The 17,714-nt window shown below is 43.8% G+C and overlaps 1 protein-coding gene across 2 annotated transcripts in view; it reads left to right on the top strand.

Moving 5' to 3' along the window:
* The window catches only part of GABBR2 (gamma-aminobutyric acid type B receptor subunit 2), a 487,842-nt gene extending 478,756 nt beyond the window's left edge, over positions 1–9,086 (top strand). For both annotated transcript variants that reach the window (XM_055800671.1, XM_005242566.4), the window contains exon 19: positions 7,582–9,086. In XM_055800671.1, coding sequence (XP_055656646.1) covers positions 7,582–7,747 — 166 coding nt within the window. In that variant the 3' untranslated portion in view covers positions 7,748–9,086. The remainder of the gene's footprint in view (positions 1–7,581) is intronic.
* Positions 9,087–17,714: the final 8,628 nt, after the last annotated feature.

Genomic DNA, 17,714 nt, shown 5'->3' with positions numbered 1-17,714 from the left:
ACAAAAAGAGACACCCCTTGCTTTCTCAGGTATGCATGTGCTTGGCGTGCACACTTTCTACTTGTTTTAGCCATAAATTCCACCCTGGACAGCAGCTCTTTTGCTGATAAGACATTCATTTAAATTACTACATTTCATCAAAACCCATATTTCTCTTTCATACATTTTTGTGGGAAGACCTTCACTGTAAACCCTTTCAGCCAGCTCCAGCCACAGAGAGAGCCTGTACCATCAGCAACAGATGTGAATGGCACCTCCTGAAGCACCAGTGGGCAGCAACATTGTACTGTAATGCCTCCCTGCCACCAGCTCACCGTCACCACCAAATTTAGAGGATATCAGGGGCATTGGATCCTAAGGTGCCCCAAAGGCAAACTAGCGTACTTCTTTTTTCTTGTCAGAAACATCCTTAACATGATATCTAAAGCTGTTGTAGTGAGTTACAGGACAAGCTGTGCCCAACCACCAATGTATATTAAGGAGAGAAGAGGATGTACATATGTGCACACACTTGTCATGACTGTTGTCAAAAGTCCAAGTCCTTCCACACATCAGCCAGAGGAGTTCATGGTGTACATAGCCATTTTGTTCTTTCAGTCTTAAGCTAGCTGGAAGTAAAAACAGTCTGAGGGCTTTTCATTGTTACCATAGCAGCTGGACCTGAGTTTTGGCATAGGAAAGCCTGAACCACGTAGTTTCCCTTAGAAACAGTGCTGTGGCTATAAGGAAAGGATGGCACAAAGCACTTGCTAGATTCATGGAGGGGAAAGAGTTCTATGGTATCAGCTTTTCTTTCCAGGAATCTATACAATAAACTCACATACTATCCTCTATGAGCTCAGCAGGGCCTGCTGTGGGCCAGAGCTTAGGGAAGCACCATGCTTGCTTGTCCCTGGGTCAGCTGTTTCTCCACAGCAGCCTAGTTACACGGGCACCACTTCATCAGGATCCGAGTTAATAGATGTCAGACTCCTGTTTTCTACATGGGCAACTTAAATGCTTATTTAAAAACAGAATAAATTAAACAAATTACTAGAATGAGTCACATGTTACATCAGTGACAGCAAACCTGATTTCAGATAGCAGTTAATGCCTTGTACTACCTGGTGCAGGAAAATAACATGGATTTCTGACTCTGTCCTTGCACTCAGAAAAAAACTCAACCCAAACCAGCACAGGAGCTAATCCACACACACACATGCACCAAAAAAGGCCCCAACTAGCTGAATATCTGGTTATTTCACAAAAGCAGAGCTCTTGCTGAGAAAGTTCTTCTGACTTTATGGGGTCAGCAGCATGTTTTAATGCATAGCTATTATGCCTTTTTCCAGCACCATTTGTCAGAAATAATGTAGTCTGAATGCAGTCTCATCTGCACGTGGCCTCCTTACATTAAGAGAGATGCTAAGAAAAACAGACACTCAGATAATCCAGTTCTCCCGATAGAGATTCAATACAGAAAAAAGATAAAACCATTTGGTGATGACAGAACTTCTTCTAGGCTAGTGGTAACTGATGAGAAGACTGAGATTTCCTAAAGGTCTTAAAGAGTGGGCCAGTACAAATCTGAGCAGTCACTGACATTTATGGAAAGAAATTAATAAAGGCCTGCTAAATCAAAACAGTGTCGTTCAGCACTGGCACAGCTGTGACTGTGCCAGGTCTAAAGATCAGTGTCTCCCCAGAGGATGTGTGGGCAGTTTGGGTACAAGACTCACACCACCCAGGCACACTGGACCTGCCAGAGAAGGGAAGTGTAGTTGTCTTCGGGACTAGGGTTTTGTGATTCTCTCTCTTTTACAAGAGACCGCCTTTTTCCAAGGTTTGTGCTCTTTAAGAAAATGCTTCTGCACACACAGGCTTTTTTTTCAACTTACCAGGCAGCACTTCTGGCCTTCCATGGTTATTTACAGAAACATAGAATGGGTTGGGTTGGAAAGGATCTTAAAGATCATCTAGTTCCAACCCCCCAATCCAGCTGGTAGGAGGAGGATGGGTTGAGGTTCCCCTTCCCCAGCCCTCTTCACCAGCTTGACAAGCCTATGACCAAGGATGCTCTTCCCCTTCTCTGTCAGATGGGACCCATCAGCCCCCAGTAGACCAGGTTTTTCAAAGTGAGTCCAGTGGTCCGAGTAGCAGAACCTCTGCCTGTGGCACCAGCCCTGTAACCATTTGTTGATGCCCCAGATTCAACTGGCCCTTCCAAGCCCCTTCCCTTTGACAAGGAGGACTGATGAAAAAACCTGCCTGTGCTCCATTGTCCCTTACCACCACTCCCAGAGCTCTGTAATCCTTCTTGATACTCCTCAGGCTGCTCCTGGCTGTATCACTGGTGCCCAGTGGGACAGCAGCAGTGGGTGATGGTCAGTGGACTGATGCTGGTCTCTCAGTGACACCCCTGTCACGAGCCCCTGGTGAGCAACAGACCTCTCTAGAAAGCTCTAGAAAGTCAGGCCAGCGGACGGGGGCTCCGTGCCCCTCAGAAGTTGCCTGCTGCCATCACCTGTCTCCCTTCCCTAGCGCACTGGTGTGGCTCGGGGCAGGCCGGGCTGCCTCACTCCGCTCCAGCGCCTCCTGCACCTCCTGCAGGGCCAGGGCTTTCCTCGTCAGCCTGCAGGGCGGCCAAGTGGCTCTGCAAGGGCACCTCAGGTGTCAGGGGAAGGATTTTCCTCCTGCAGGTCCTTGATGTTGGGAGCTTCCATTTTCTGCGTTATTGTCCCCGCTCCCTTCTGTGTGTGCTGGTGGGAGAGGTTTTGACTATTTGGCCATGGGCTGTGGGTCCACTGCAGGCTGCGCTTGGAACCAGCTGTCTGACCACTTCTCAGCATCCCTGAGGTGACGCAGCCTCCTCACCACCTCCTGCAGCTCGGCCACCTCTGCAGGCACTGCTCCAGCTGGGCACCTTCTGCAGGCAGGTCCCTGCCCCCGGAGAAAGGTTGAGGCAGTTCCCGCAGCCCGAGGCCTGCCCTGCAGCCGCTGCCTTCAGCAGCTCTGTCTGGGCAGAGGTGTTGTCTCTGCCGGGGTAGATGGCACAGACCCCCCTGCTGCTGGGGCTGCCGCCATTGCTCTCAGATGAGTGCCCACCATGCTTGCCTTGAGGGTCAGTAGGATGAGCACCCTTGACCTGTGCAGATGGTCACAGAATGGTGTCCAGTTGCTGGGCTATGTGGACTTCAAGCCTCTCCACTTGGCCAGTGGAAGGTCCCTTCTTCAAAGCAGTGCCCTCCAGTGCCAGCTGCTGCCCCAGGCTCTGTTTGCCCGACCTGCTGGTAGCACCACCCAGGGCTGCCCTTTGTGGGAGTGGGGGGCTGGCCACCATCACCCCGGCCCCACTCACACCTCATCAGCTGCTCTCACAGGAGAGGCAGATCTCCCCTACACCCTAGGGTCTTCCAGCTTGGGAAATCCCCCCTTACTTATCTTAAGGTTGCATCAGTCAGCTTATCTGCATGGTGGCCACACAAATCTATTCGATATGATATCTTCTGTGACCCTTAAAAGATATTCTTCTGTGCACCTTCATTCCTGCACATGGTCCCATCTCATCAGTGGCTTACAACCATTGAATTAGGTTTTGGCACCTTAAAATTTATAGTGTTCTCATTTTAACAGCAACAATATATAACAGTCTTCCAGATCTCTGAGTGAAAATGATGACAGATTTCTGCAGGACCCCACTAAAACCTGCCATTTTGATAGAGTATGTCCTATATGTGGTCATTTTTGTAGCCTTTAAAGTAGGTAACCGCTGTGAAGCCACCTGGATTTTTTTTTTTTTTGAGCTAAGGCTCGCTCTGCTTTTAGCAGCATTTAAAAGACAGTCAGATACCCTGCTGGAGCCAGTAATGACAATTTTAGTAACAAAAAATTCTTATAAAAAATGTTGGTTACGACTGGATTATTGCATTATAGCCACATGCCTTGGCATAAACATGCTCTGTTATTCAGTTTCTTCACTGGCAGTGGTTCGTATTACTCTATGTATGGTCCTATTCAAATCTGTCACTAAAATAAGGTGGATTTAGAATGGTTTACTTACTAGTACAACATCTTGCTTTACTGCAGTCTTTTAGAATTTCTCCAGCTTCCCAGCAGTTCCTAAAACTCAACATTAATGGGCTGAAGAATCAACTGAAATGATCCCTGAATGCTTAGACACAGTTTACACACTCCCACAGATCTTCAGATGTTTCACTGTAGCAGCAGTTGTCTCAGTCCCCCAGCTTACCAACAGATCTCACCAGTGGCTTTCTATAGCAGAACCAAAATATTTTTCGCATGACTCTGCTCCCTTTGTAGCATCGTGCATTCCCATGTGTATTGTATTGTATTCATATGTACATTGATACTGGAAGTCAAGTTTTTACTTTATTTTAATTACCCCTAATAAATGGCATTTCTGTACAGAGCTGAAGATATATGCCCTATTCTAACACAGTAACCTGATGAGTAGCTGCTCTGTGTGTGGTACACCACCTTTTCTTTCCATCTCCTTCAGCGGTTGCCTATAAGACTAAAACCACTAATACTAACCATTCCCTCCCCAACATACTTGACCATATATATGTATATATATATATATATATGCTTTGACTTATATATATTGTATGGACAACTTGAAACAAATTTATATAATCACAGAATGGTTTGGGTTGGAAGGGACCTTTAAATATCATCCAGTCCAGCCCCCCTGCAATGAGCAGGGCCATCTTCAGCTAGACCAGGTTGCTCAGAGCCCCATCCAACCTGACCTTGGATGTTTCCAGGGATTGGGCATCTACCACCTCTCTGGGCAACCTGTTCCCATTTTTTTCACCACCCTCATTGTAAAAAATTCTTCCTTATATCTCATCTAAATCTACTCACTTCTAGTTTAAAACCATTACCAATTGTCCTAGCGCAACGAGCCCTGCTAAAAAGTTTGTCCCCATCTTTTATATAAGTCCCTTTAAGTACTGGAAGGCTGCAATAACATCTGCCTGGAGCCTTCTGCAGGCTGAACAACCCAACTTTCTCAGCCTTTCCTCACAGGAGAGGTGTTTGATCCCTCTGATCATCTTTGTGGCCCCCCTCTGGACCTGCTCCAACAGGTCCATGTCGTTCCTGTGCTGAGGGCTCCAGAGCTGGATGCAGTGCTCCAGGTGGGGCCTCACGAGAGCAGAGTAGAGGGGCAGAATCACCTCCCTTGATCTGCTGACCACACTTCTTTTGGTGTGACCTAGGATTCAATTGGCTTTCTGGGCTGCGAGCACACATTCCCAGCTCACATCCAGCTTCTCACCCACCAGTACCCCCAAGTCCTCCTCAGCAGGGCTGCTCTTGATGCCTCCATCCCCCAGCCTGTATTGCTATCAGGGGTTACCCCAAAAGCATTGACAAAATGTGGTAGGAGTGGGGGAAGGGAAAAACCACTGATATTGAAGAAAGAAAAAAAATTACAGAGAGTGAGGTAAGGTACAAGATTTACTTTCAGTTAAGAAGAAAATGGCACATTTGTTTGGATTTTTTTACTTTTTTTGTTTTGTGTTCCTCCCTAAGAGTTTTACCTAAACTCTTAATTGTGTGCGAGTCTCCAGGCTACAGTCCTCTGCCCCAATTCCAGGAACCAAGTTTTCAAGTGAAAGTAAACTTTAAGTACAGTTAAAGGAAAATTTGCCACCCACTGCAGCCACCATTGGCATAGTCAAATAATCATGCTTTGTCCATGGTATGGCTAACACTTAAATGGGTGGGAAAAAAATCCCATTCACTGGATTATGCAACTGGATTCTCTTGGAATAGCTTCAAAAAGCTCTTTAATGAGAAGTCTGTAACAGTAGAACAAAGTAAGCATTTCCACTGGTGGGAAAATAAGCGCAAGCAATTCTGCGTTTGACCCTGCAACAAGAGACAGAATGACAATCCACAGCGTCAGGCTCATAAGGATTCAGCACATGGAAGCAGCGAGCCATGCCACCTCTGCACTTCTTGGGAACGAGGCATGATTTCATTGATAGCACCAGAAACTGTCAGGCACAGTAGCAAAATAACAATGAATGGATTTTCTTTAGACCCAGAAATGCATTGCCAGCACTACAATGATCAATGCATCAACACTGTGATTAATATTGCATCAAACTTTTAAAGGGAGGTTGGGGGAGGGGGAATGCGAAAGAGTTTCCTGACTTAGGCAGACTACAAATGTTTGCGCTACATCTCTGTATAAACAAGCCTGAATTTGTAGTGAAGAAACCAAAGAGAAGCAGCATTACATTTCTTTCCGTTTGAATTTGAAAGCTATACTGCTTGGTCCCCAAACAGTGCAATGGATGCTTTGGTAGCTGTCTCCGCTTCCTAACACAAAGCAAAAAAGAAATGTTTTTTGAATCAGAAAGGCTGTCCAAAGGCAAGCTTTCAAATGTATACTTCTTATAAAGGCCTGTCTATGCACAGTCATTGTATCAGTCAACAGGGAAACACAAATTTGAAACTCTATTGTACTGATACAATGCTTTGTATGGGCATTTTTCTCCTGGGATCAAAAAGCCAGTCTTTGGTTCAGCTCTGTCACTTTGACATCTGCCTTCTCTTTAAAAAGTGCTTCTGTGTTTCAAGAGTGAATGTCTTCAAATGGGGAAGCCATACTGGTATGGTAACATCTTAATCACTGAAAACATCTCTAACAAACCTCAGCTGGATTTTGATTTTGTGAAAGGTGCTAGTATATCCTCAGCGTGGGGGTAGCAGAGCCCTTGTCTTATGGCACCATGCTCGTCACAAAAAGTGGTGAGTTGGGATATCTGTGAGCACAGTTTAGTATCCTTTCAAAAACAAACCAAAACCAAAACAAAAAAACCCAACAAATCATGGCGTCAATCTGCTTGGAAAATTGAATAAAGAATGCTGGGTTCCTAAATACTGAATTTTGGTGTGGGTGGTAGGTTAGACTGCTTTTAGCGTGCCAACTCCTCAGTCCCAAGCACTGTTTGTGGGAACTTGAGAGCATCCAGCACTTCAAAATCACAGACCTAAACTGCAAAAAGGAACTACTTGGAAAAAACCCATCAGTCTGAATTCTCTTCCTCCACACACCTGCGTCTGCCTTAGCTGGAGTTGCAAAAATGCTGTCCTTAGTTCTGACATCCTTGTGCTAAATGATGCATGGCTAAATCTCAGCCTGTGATCTCATGCATGTCTATGCAGTTAGCCAGCCGGGGCTCTGAATGGAATAGATCACTTTTCAAGGGGTGGGGGGTTGCTAAGCCATATGCCCTCATTGCAGACTTAAGGTTTTCCCTTTTTCTAGTATCAGCAGTCTGACAATTAAGCTGAAAGTGCCTGGGAATTTCAGAAGGTTGTGGGATGCTGAGAATGCATCCTTAGATTCCTTTGTTGTATCTAGCCTGTCAGAAAAATTCCCCAAGGGGAAATAACACTGTGGTGGCATAGCTCTACAGCAGCGAGTGTAATGCTCTTGGCATTAACCCTCTCTATCACAGCAGCAGGCACAGAAAATATCCTTGCAACAACCTGCAAGCACATCGAGCATGTAATGTATTACATTTTCCTCTTGGCTAACGCTCCTCTCTGTCTCTCTCGCAGCATACAGCGTCGGCTGTCTTTGCAGCTGCCGATTCTTCATCATGCCTACCTGCCATCCATAGGAGGAGTTGATGCTAGCTGTGCCAGTCCATGTGTAAGCCCCAGTGCCAGTCCTCGGCACAGACACGTGCCGCCCTCCTTCCGAGTAATGGTTTCGGGGCTGTAGGAAAGGGAGATCAGTGCTTCCTGAACTGCTTTTAAGTACTCAAATGACTGGACTAAACATCTGACCTAGAACTCTGCTACAAACATGTAAGTAACATTGGCTCTTACCACGGAGGAGCTACTGCTGAGGCCGTTCATCACAGGAGTGCCCGTGTAACTCGTGTGGGAAGGCAAAGGAGAAGGACACAAGGAGTATGATCTGTAGCCTTATTCATGGAGTTTTTATTTCTTCACATACAAGTCACTGAAAAACGTTTCTTCCCAAATTTCTACTAGCAACAAGGAGGCTGGGAAATACGGATCTTGCAAAAAAGACACTAGGGAAAAAAACCCAACAAACCACTCAAATGTCACTGAGCTTTATGTGGCTGCTGAGAACATGCAATTCTATACTGTATCCATGTAAGAAAAGTACAATGGTTGAGCTATACCATATTTACTGAAATAGATACACTCATTTTCTCATTTTTACAAGAGTTGTGTTAAATTGCTGGAAACATTCTGCACTGGTTAGTCTTGCTTGTTTTCATTTCAGGGACGATGTTTGATAGGAAAGGAGGACTGTGAGAAATGATTCATCGGGTGTCATTGAGACTCTGCAGTGCTGTGAGCAGGGTCACCTCTAACTTGCAGCTGTACATAAAACCCAAGCAGAGGCTGAAGCTCCAAGCTCTGAGTTGTCACCAGCTGGAGAGCTGCTAGTTGGAAGCAGAGTGCTTCACCCTTCTCCAGGGATGATGGTAGTGACTGCTGACCATCTGCAGTTTCATTTTTAGCAGTTTCTGCACCTATTTCAAAATAAACACCACCAACCATAAGGTACTAAACTGTCTGGAAAAGTCCTAGGGCTGGTAACTCAAGAAGCTGAGTAGTAGATGGGTAGTAAAGTCTTAATGTCACAGGACGGATTGTTTTTCATAGTTTGTTTGAATTATGTCACACATAATTACAATCAAAATAATGTAGTGGACTTGGGGGGGGGGAGGGGTAGGGCACAGCACTTTGCTGCTGCAGGCAAACCTGCAGAGCACATAGATGTGAATATACACTGTTTGCTTTGTACCTGCGTGTGTGACAGTGGTAGTGGATAAGAGAGAGGACAAATCAAATTCACCAACAGAATATTTTATCTGAATCGGAAGAGGACTGTGAAAAAACAATGGGTTTTACACATTAGCTCCATCCCCTGAACCGAAGTAATTAGGAGGAACTGTAGTGGCATATTATCTGGACCAGCACTGGAGCCAAACCCTCAGGCACAGGTGAGATACACATGCAGCTTCTTTTCCAAGGGACTGGAAACGTGGCACCTCACTGCCAGGGCTGTTTGCTAGGAGTATGGGGCGAGGGGGGGGGGGGGGGGGGGGGCGGGGAGCGGGGGAAACACATGAAGCTCCCACTGGGCTCTCAGTTTTCTTTGACCAACACCTGTGCACCTCAGACCGAACCTTTGGAATGACATTCCTACAAAGGTTTAGAAATCAGCAGTGACTGAAGCACAGCTGAAGAGGTTCATTAGCTGAGGGACTTAACCGCAGCTTTGACAAGCTAGCATAAATCTCCATTAAAAATAAAACACACCTCATAGTGGCCAAACCCAACATGAATATGTATCCGAATCTTACAATCAGGAGCATCACAAAATATTTCACTTGGCACATACAGTAAGAGAGGTTATGGAAATATCTGTAGCTTTTAGAACAAAAACATGTAAGTATAAACACAGATAAAATAGAACTCATTACTCTGTTTAAGCACTAAACACTGACGTTGTCACTCAATGTGTGTTGACAGTATTCTCTTGCTTTATTAATATCATCAGGGCCTGGTTTATTTTAAAAGGAATGTTAATTTTTAAAAAGAGAAAATTACAATATTGTATATAATGTATACACAAAGATCTCTGTAGAAATATTATTCCAACTTAGCAGGAAAAAAAAAATCAGAAGTATTGGACCATTGGAGGTGAGTGTGTGTGTGTCTGTAACTTCGTGAATACTGACTGTGTGACGTTTATTAGGTTTAAACCATGCAGTACATTCTTTGTCTCAATGATACTGTAGTTTCTCCCATAACATTTTTTTTTTACTTTACTGCAGATAACAAGACCAACCAAGTGAATATAGCTATTTAATGTTTCTGTTCTTTTATACTGCAGCAAAAATGTACTGTAAATTTATGAAGAGGCTGTGCCCCAATGCCATTTTCCAATGATGTTAGTGCACAAATGCTTTAAACTAGACTGGAACTGCCAGAATAAAATGTAAATGAAGAATTTCTTGTATAACCTTATACTGCATGAGATCAATTTTTAATAAATTGTTGCAAATCTGTTTTTATGAATAAAATATATAAAACCTATCTTCTTGGACTCAGTGCTCGCTTCCCCCATAGCAAAACCATTTTAATGTGTGTGTGTGTGTGTGTATATATATAAACATTCTATATATAAAAACCTCCCTGGAGAAGGAGGAATACTATTACAACACCACATTATAATAAAAAGTCAAAATGTGCATCCTAGTAGTTGGAGGGTTCATATCTAGAGAAAATAGATAGACAAGCTTCTGCCCTGAAATACAATTACTGCAGTATTTATGAGTGTAGTCTAAGCCCTTTTTCAAATGGGGAAATAATCAAACATATGCTGAACATTTACATCCAAACCACACGTAATACATCCACTATTCTCTTCTGCACCACACTGAGTGTGAATTCAGGAGAAAAAGATTTTACTATTTCACATAAATTACTGAAGTTGAGCGAATCTTCTAGCTCTATAGTAAAGTCTCTGCTTCAGCAAATGAGAAGTTTCAGAGAATAATCACCAATTGCTTCATGAAGGCAAACACTGAACCTCTCCATGCAGTTTCTCCACCAGCATGTGGTGGGTTTTGTGTCCTAAACCGGGTTCTTTTGCACCCCAGAACCGGAGTAGTGTGGGAACGTGGTGCCAGCTAGAGGAAAGAGCATTTTTAGTTGTTTGCTTTTTAACAGATGCCCGCTCAAGGCAGCACAAAATGACATAAAGCCCAAGAAGAGGGAATTCAGAACCACCAGAAATGTGTTTTCTGCAGATTTCTGATGCAGCTTAGTGGTCCCACCGAACACATGCAAAAGAGAAAATACCAGTAAGGAGTTAACAGCATGGATTGTGGCTCTCAATGCAGAATACCAGATGGCAGGAGAAACTCAGATACATCAAAGCTGATTCAAGAAAGGAAAAAAAAGTCTAGAATTACTTTAATGTGAAACGTATATTCAACCAGAAATTTTGGGAGGATGTGAACAGCTCAGAGTTGCACAAGAATAATGGGAAACTAGAACAAAGCAAAACATTGCTCTAAGAGGTCAAGAAAAAAAATGAGAGGTCAGGGAAGTAAGTTTGCTTGAACTGTTGAGTTTCCACAGTCACAGCAAATACACTTCCTATAAAATCACAAAATTGCTACTGAATTCATGGAAGATTACTAATGCAGCCCTTTTTTCAAATAATTAATAAAATAGACGTTGGTAAGGCAAGAGCAAGACAGGCACTTTTTCAGCTTTCTCTTTCTTTTAAAAGATATAACACCTTTTCTTAAAGGTTTATAATCAAATTTTTCTGGCCTTTTCAGAGCTTGTTTGTTCATTACGAATCCCAGCATGGTGTGCCTGTTCTCCCCAAGACCAGATTAGCGTTTCTGTTCCTTTCTGCTCAGGCTTGCTTAGCTCTGGAAGCCAGCCCAGCAAGACCTGTCCCAGCACTTCCACAGCACCCTATGGATATCAGCAGGGCTTTTCTGTGCCCTCATACCACAGCCCAAAGAATGGACCAGTGTGCTGTTCAACGAACTGACTCTCCCTGTCGCTGACTTATTTAACAGGGATTTTCTTCTCACTGGCTGAGGATACTGACAGGTTTGTTACAGTGGCTTTAAACATCATGATTTTTATCTGAGCTCGGTCTTCAGTTACTGACTGCCTTTTCCATCTCTTTAGATGGTGAACAGTACTTACGGCCATTACTTTAATACGCATGAATACTATTCATGAGTGCACTTTCAAGAGCACTCTGTCTCTTGAGCTGATCGGGATTCTGCCAGTGCGCTACTGCATTCACCACTACTCACTAAATGACATTGCAGAGGAGCAACAGAGGGTCTAGGGCTGCACTGCAAGAGTTGGGGAGGAGGTGGCCGGAGCCCATGTTGGGCTGCTGGCAAGGGCAACCCTGGGTGGCAGTATCATCATGTCAGTGTTGCCACAGACCTCTCTTGCCTGCAGGCATTTTGAGCCACCAGCTTTGCAAATTGCAACTGGTTTAAAATCTCTCCCCTAGTAAAGAGGCACTGAGGTGGGCCAAATGAACGGAAAGAGTGAAGAGCAGGCAGGAGAAGAAAGGTGGAAGAGGCATCTCCAGTCACTGAGCACGTCCTTCACCAGCCCCAAGAAAGTGGCTGCTACTGATGCCATCAAAGCCAAGCACCACACAAGATTTTAAACAAATTATTGAGCTTTAGAAGCTAAATTCAGTAGAGATCAAATAGATCTGAGGACAGGAGCAGGAGGTGGGAGTGCCAGTTATAGGTACCAGCAGCAAGCAGTCTCTGGGCTGGCTCACTAGCAGAAGCACAGCAGAAGGGAGCTCAGATGATCTTGAGCTTCAGGAGAAAGGACAGACACCTTCATGAGTCGGCAAACACAGGCTTTAACTAGAACTGAGGATTTTTATCTCCTGAGAAGAGGTTGTGCAGTAGGAGCCCTGTACCCACATGCGCTGGGTGCAAATTAAGTTGAGAGAAGTATCAACCACATTTACAACCTACAGCTTTAACCATATCACCCACCTACCTATTACTGCAGTCAGCAGTGTGGGACGGCTGCTTGAATAGGGAAGCTGCCACTGGTAGCAAACTGCCCCACAGACATGAAGTTGTCCATTCTGGCAAGTTGGTTTGACTGGAAAATAGTGTGTGTGTTGCTGAGAGCACTGGCCACGGCAGGACACCAAGCAGGCACAAGCAGCTCAGCATTAATGGCCTGGAAAACACCATGAGGGCCAAGGCAGAGACACCCATGCTACCTCCTGCTTTGGGAATTTTTCATGCATCTACGTGCAAAACCCATTCTGAGGACATAAACACACAAGCCATTCCCAGCTCAGAATTAATTCTCCTTTCCCTGCCACACAGTGCAAAACCATGAGCCTGCGCAACTGAACACCCCCTGTTTGCCTAGGCCTACGGGAAAAGGAGCATGAAACAGAAATGAAAAACTGGAAAAGAGTGGGCAGGAAATACGTGCATGGCTTTGTACTCATAGCAGTTACCCAAGTGGCTCCTACTCTGCCGGGTCTTAGGGTACTCCAGTATTTCCAAACACCAGGGACCCCTCCCTGCAGGCAGAGGGGTAGAGACATCGGTTCTACAAGAGGGAGGAACCTCACATCCTCAGCAAGTCAGTTAGCTGACATAATAATTAGTCCACATTATTAAGTCGTCTATCAACAGGTGATACAAAGCTGCACAAGCCTTGGAAGAAGAAAAAATTCCTCTCCAGCATATAAACATCCCTCTTTGGGAAACCTTGTGTTCCTATTACTTTGGACACATCTGTACAACACAGCACCAGCACAGCTGTTGCTACTCCAGAGAACAAAACTGTTCCTCCAACCAGAGCAACCCTTCATTTTATCCCCTACTAAAAGACCTGCTGAGAAAAGCAGACTGGCTGAGCATAGGTCAGCTTCTCTTCAAGAAAGGTAAAAGGAAGCAAAGTCTTAGTTGCTCATTTTAAAGGCAGTCACATTTCCAAAGTTGTTGACTCTCTCTATGATGAGTGGCAGGTGGAGGGACACTAACAATAACGAGGGGGCAAGGACAGGAGCTTCACACTAGGGCTCTGGAGGGAGGGTGACAAGATAGATAATGGTTAAAGGTTAAAAATTCCATAATCCGCACAACTCACCTCACCTCTAAACACAGGAAAGAAATCCTCTTTGGTTTATACTTAGGTCACTGAAAGACACTCTGAGCAAAGTAGCAGAGCTAATGGGAGAAAAGGGGGAAAAATACCAAAACAACGAACACACACATGCAAGAAGATGGCTCGAGAGTCATAAGATGCAACTGAACAAGGAACTCAGCTGCAATCAGTTCTGAGGAAGACACATCAGTGTCAGCATCAGATATGAGCACCCCTAGCAAAAGATAGTCACTGTCATCCCACAAAACTAGCTGTACAAATGAAGCTGTAAAAATTGTCAGAACTGAAGCCAACACTATCACTAACTACCTTGGTGTTGCTGGTAACTAAAATGGGAGCGACTTTCCTCCAAATTTTGACCTCAGCTTCTAGTAGGCTCAGAGTCTGAAATTTAATTTAGTACTTCGGTAGCTTTTGTTAGTACTGGAGGGCTGCAGGAGCATGAAGTTTGCAAATTACCAATCCTTATGAAAATTTTACAGAAAATGGTTCTTACACACACAGAGAAACATGTTTTTTCACTGGACTGCCTTAGTCAGGGTGTGGGGAGAGGGCATATCTCACACTATGTATACACATTTTACTGTTTTTAGAGGCCTCCACAGAACTTCCCATTGTGATTATAGACTCTCCAAGTTGAAAGTACAGCTGAAAATCTGTCATACTGCTGTTGAAATAAGAAATGTTTCTCTAATAAGTGCCCCCATTCTTTGAGGACCTTTAAGTCTTTTCCCTCCCCCTCTCCTCAGCTGATATTCTATATGTACTGCTTCATTTCAGTTCTAAACCCCAAGAATTTATTTACCTAAGAATTAACTGACATTTGAACTTAAATAAGCAATTTATGATGATAGTGAAGCTCAGCATAGCGGAAAAAAATGCATAAGTTGTTCCGACATGTTCCGTGCAAACAAATGAGAACAGTACTTGCTACAGTTCAAAACTTTCAGGGGTATTTCGCTGGGACAAATTAAAACAATTTCAAAACAAAATCCAGTAAATGTATCCCAGGTTTAATTGACCATTGAGTTAGAGGACAAAGTCAGCCCTCCGTTATCCTTGAGCGGCCAATTCAGGTTGCCACAACCTGGGATCAAACCTGACTGCTCCACCCGCTGGGCTTTGATTGCTCACTGCTAACTAAAGCTGCCCTCATCGCCACAAAAAAAGGCTTGTAAGTTTTTGAAGGTGAACAAATTCACTGTGAAATTCGGAGTAGCAGATGTGACTTCTCCATAGAACATTTCTTGCTTTGTGTTAGCCTACCACTCCTCCCATCCCATTATGCTCCTTACAATATTGGCATTTGATATAAAACTACTCCTATTAGGGACAAGCAAAATTGTAATGAGGGTAGAAAGTCATATGAAGACATTCATTTAATGGGTCTGTGCCACCGCATTTCAGTATTAGGAGTGGTGAAGCGATGAATTCAAACACATCTCCCGGTGTTGAGCATTGGGTTATTTGTTTTCTCATGGGATGTGCGCAGTTGCATTAGATGTCCACCAATTCCTCTCAACAGAAGTTTTCTTCGCACTTTATTCTAGCCTGATCCCCAGGCAGCAAGACTCATTACTCCTCTCTGCTTCCAGACTTTAACAAACTCTTCTGGCTGAGTCTTAAATATACCACGAAGGTGAAACCTCTCCATCCTCCTGCACCTGCTCAGCGCTTAGGCAGGCAGTGGCCAGGATGTTCAGCAGACAGATCCTCTGCGAACGTTTCCCTGCAATGCAACATGCAGAAAGGCTGCACTGTTGGACACACCCCTCTCCTTTTCTTTTCAGCTTTTTTAACAGTTTAACTCCATGTGCTATTTCCATTGTTCTTTGTGTAGTTTTTACCAATGGTGGAACATCTGACAAGCTCAAATCCTTCTGCAAAGCCTGTCAGTCCTTACTTGAGAAATCATTAGAAGCAAACACTTACTTCAGGAGTCCCAGATGTGACAAAAATAGTTTCAAGAATTAAAAAGTGCCTATTTTAATACAGTCTCCTTTTAAATAAGCTTTCTATTTTTTCCCAGTGTACGTCAGCAATCATCAACCACTCATTGTCTTCTACAAAGAAGTGCGCACTCAGCTCCATTTCAGACCTCACAGGCATGCTTGCATTATTTTTTCATACCCCTTATTTTCTACCCCTTTTATATACATATATACATATATAAATATATATGGTCATGTTGCTGATCTACTGTTTGTTTGTTTTCAAGCAAGACAGAAACAAAATGAACTTTCCCATATGGAGAACACCAACGACAGAGCACTCACGTCTGTGCCGTACAAATGCTCAAGTACAAACTGCTTCTCCTCATCCAGCATGCAGAGTGCATAGCTCAGGCTGCGCGGGTAGAAGCTTAGAGCTTCAGACAGATAAAGGATAATAAAATGAGCTTGGGCCTCATTAACTTACCCTGTTGATGTGAATATTAACATAGATTAAAATTCAAGCTCCGAAAAGAAAACACAGTCCCAGCCCTCATCACAGGCAAACTGCAAGCAGTAATAAATTCCCTGAATTAATTTAGTTCCTCATACTCTAAAGCTACAGTAGGACACTCTACATAAAGGCCTTCTCCACATGGTTTTTAAAGTTTTGTAGCCAAATGCAATTTCAAGAATTAAATCTCTGGTTATGCACTTTACTTATGGCTTTAATGAATACTCTGCTGCTCTGGCTGCATACACAGAAAGAGTCTAGGAAGGCACTTTTCTTTCTTTCAGGACCTAGTTCAGCATGATATGCATGAAAACGTTTATGAACGTATCAGAATTTAGACAACCTTGCTCAACTTAATTTAATTGGGTATATTCAAAATGATGAAAAGATGTTTCTCGTTAATTTCTCTCTCTTTCCTTTACTGATACTCAATTCTTTTACTCTGTTTCAAGTAGATGTTATATTACCCTCATTATGATTACACTACTAGCACTACACTAGTCATGCAAATACTCTTCATCTACTTTCTCTTTTCTACTCCTATAGGGGAACAGTGTTTACAGTATACTGTTTGTACTTAGTAAGAAAAACTAAGGTGAAGAAAGGATTTGTTGGGTTTTTTGTTACTTACACTAAAAACTTCATGTTTATCATGGAAGTTCAAAAAGTGTTTAACACCAAAACAAAGGGAAAGAGATTTACAGAGATCATTAGTTCCTCCAAAAGTCCTTTCCAGTCTTAAACTGGCCCTTTGGTACGCATTACCCTCTCCCTGGGGTAGGAAGTTCATTATATGCAGCAGTCGTCAGTGATCCTCAGCCCAAAGCTTTAAGCCATCTTTTAGCTCTGTTAATCCTAGTCACCAGCTTATTATTTAAAAAGTACTTTCCTCAGACTTCACTGCCTCACTTGACTCCCATCATGAGATTCCTCTACTACACCACATGAGACTGCTCTCTTCTTTCCTGACATAGCTGGCACGGTGAGACACTGAAGCTGGTTTTACCCTCAGCCTTCCCATGCTGAGTGTACAAGCACCCTTGGCCAGGGGCATTTTATTCATTATGGAACTGCCCCTCCTCTTGGGGATACATCTCCATGTTTCTCCACTTACATGCCATGTTGTAAGCTGTACCGTGTAAACTGTGGTGGTCTAAGATAGGTGTCTGTTCCTGCCTCTGTGACAGAGAAGCTTCCTATCAGTAGCTCGTATGTCCCAGTAAGACAGCATTATGCCACGAGAAGGGTAGAGTAGCCCATCATATATTTTCCAGGGAAGTATTTACTTAACTGGCAAAGATATTTTTTGACATTTGTGGTACATCAAGCAACACACTGCTTTGTGTACTGTAGTTTTCTTTATATCTAATACACAGATCACTGGCTTAGCATACAATGGATGCCTCTTTGCCGATGACAGTCCTCTGTCATATATACCTTCTTCCTGGCACTTTTCCTGATGCAATTGCTGTGGGCAGAGTTGCACTTCCCTGAACACAGACCTTTCTGCATAGAAGCATCCCACTATCTGCGAACTTGCTTCTGCACTTCCCAGG

Source organism: Falco peregrinus, chromosome 3 (genome assembly GCF_023634155.1).
Source record: "Falco peregrinus isolate bFalPer1 chromosome 3, bFalPer1.pri, whole genome shotgun sequence".
Classification (NCBI taxonomy): Eukaryota; Metazoa; Chordata; class Aves; order Falconiformes; family Falconidae; genus Falco; species Falco peregrinus.
The sequence above is the reverse complement of the archived record's forward strand: the minus strand, read 5'-3'. Positions and strand labels throughout refer to the sequence as shown.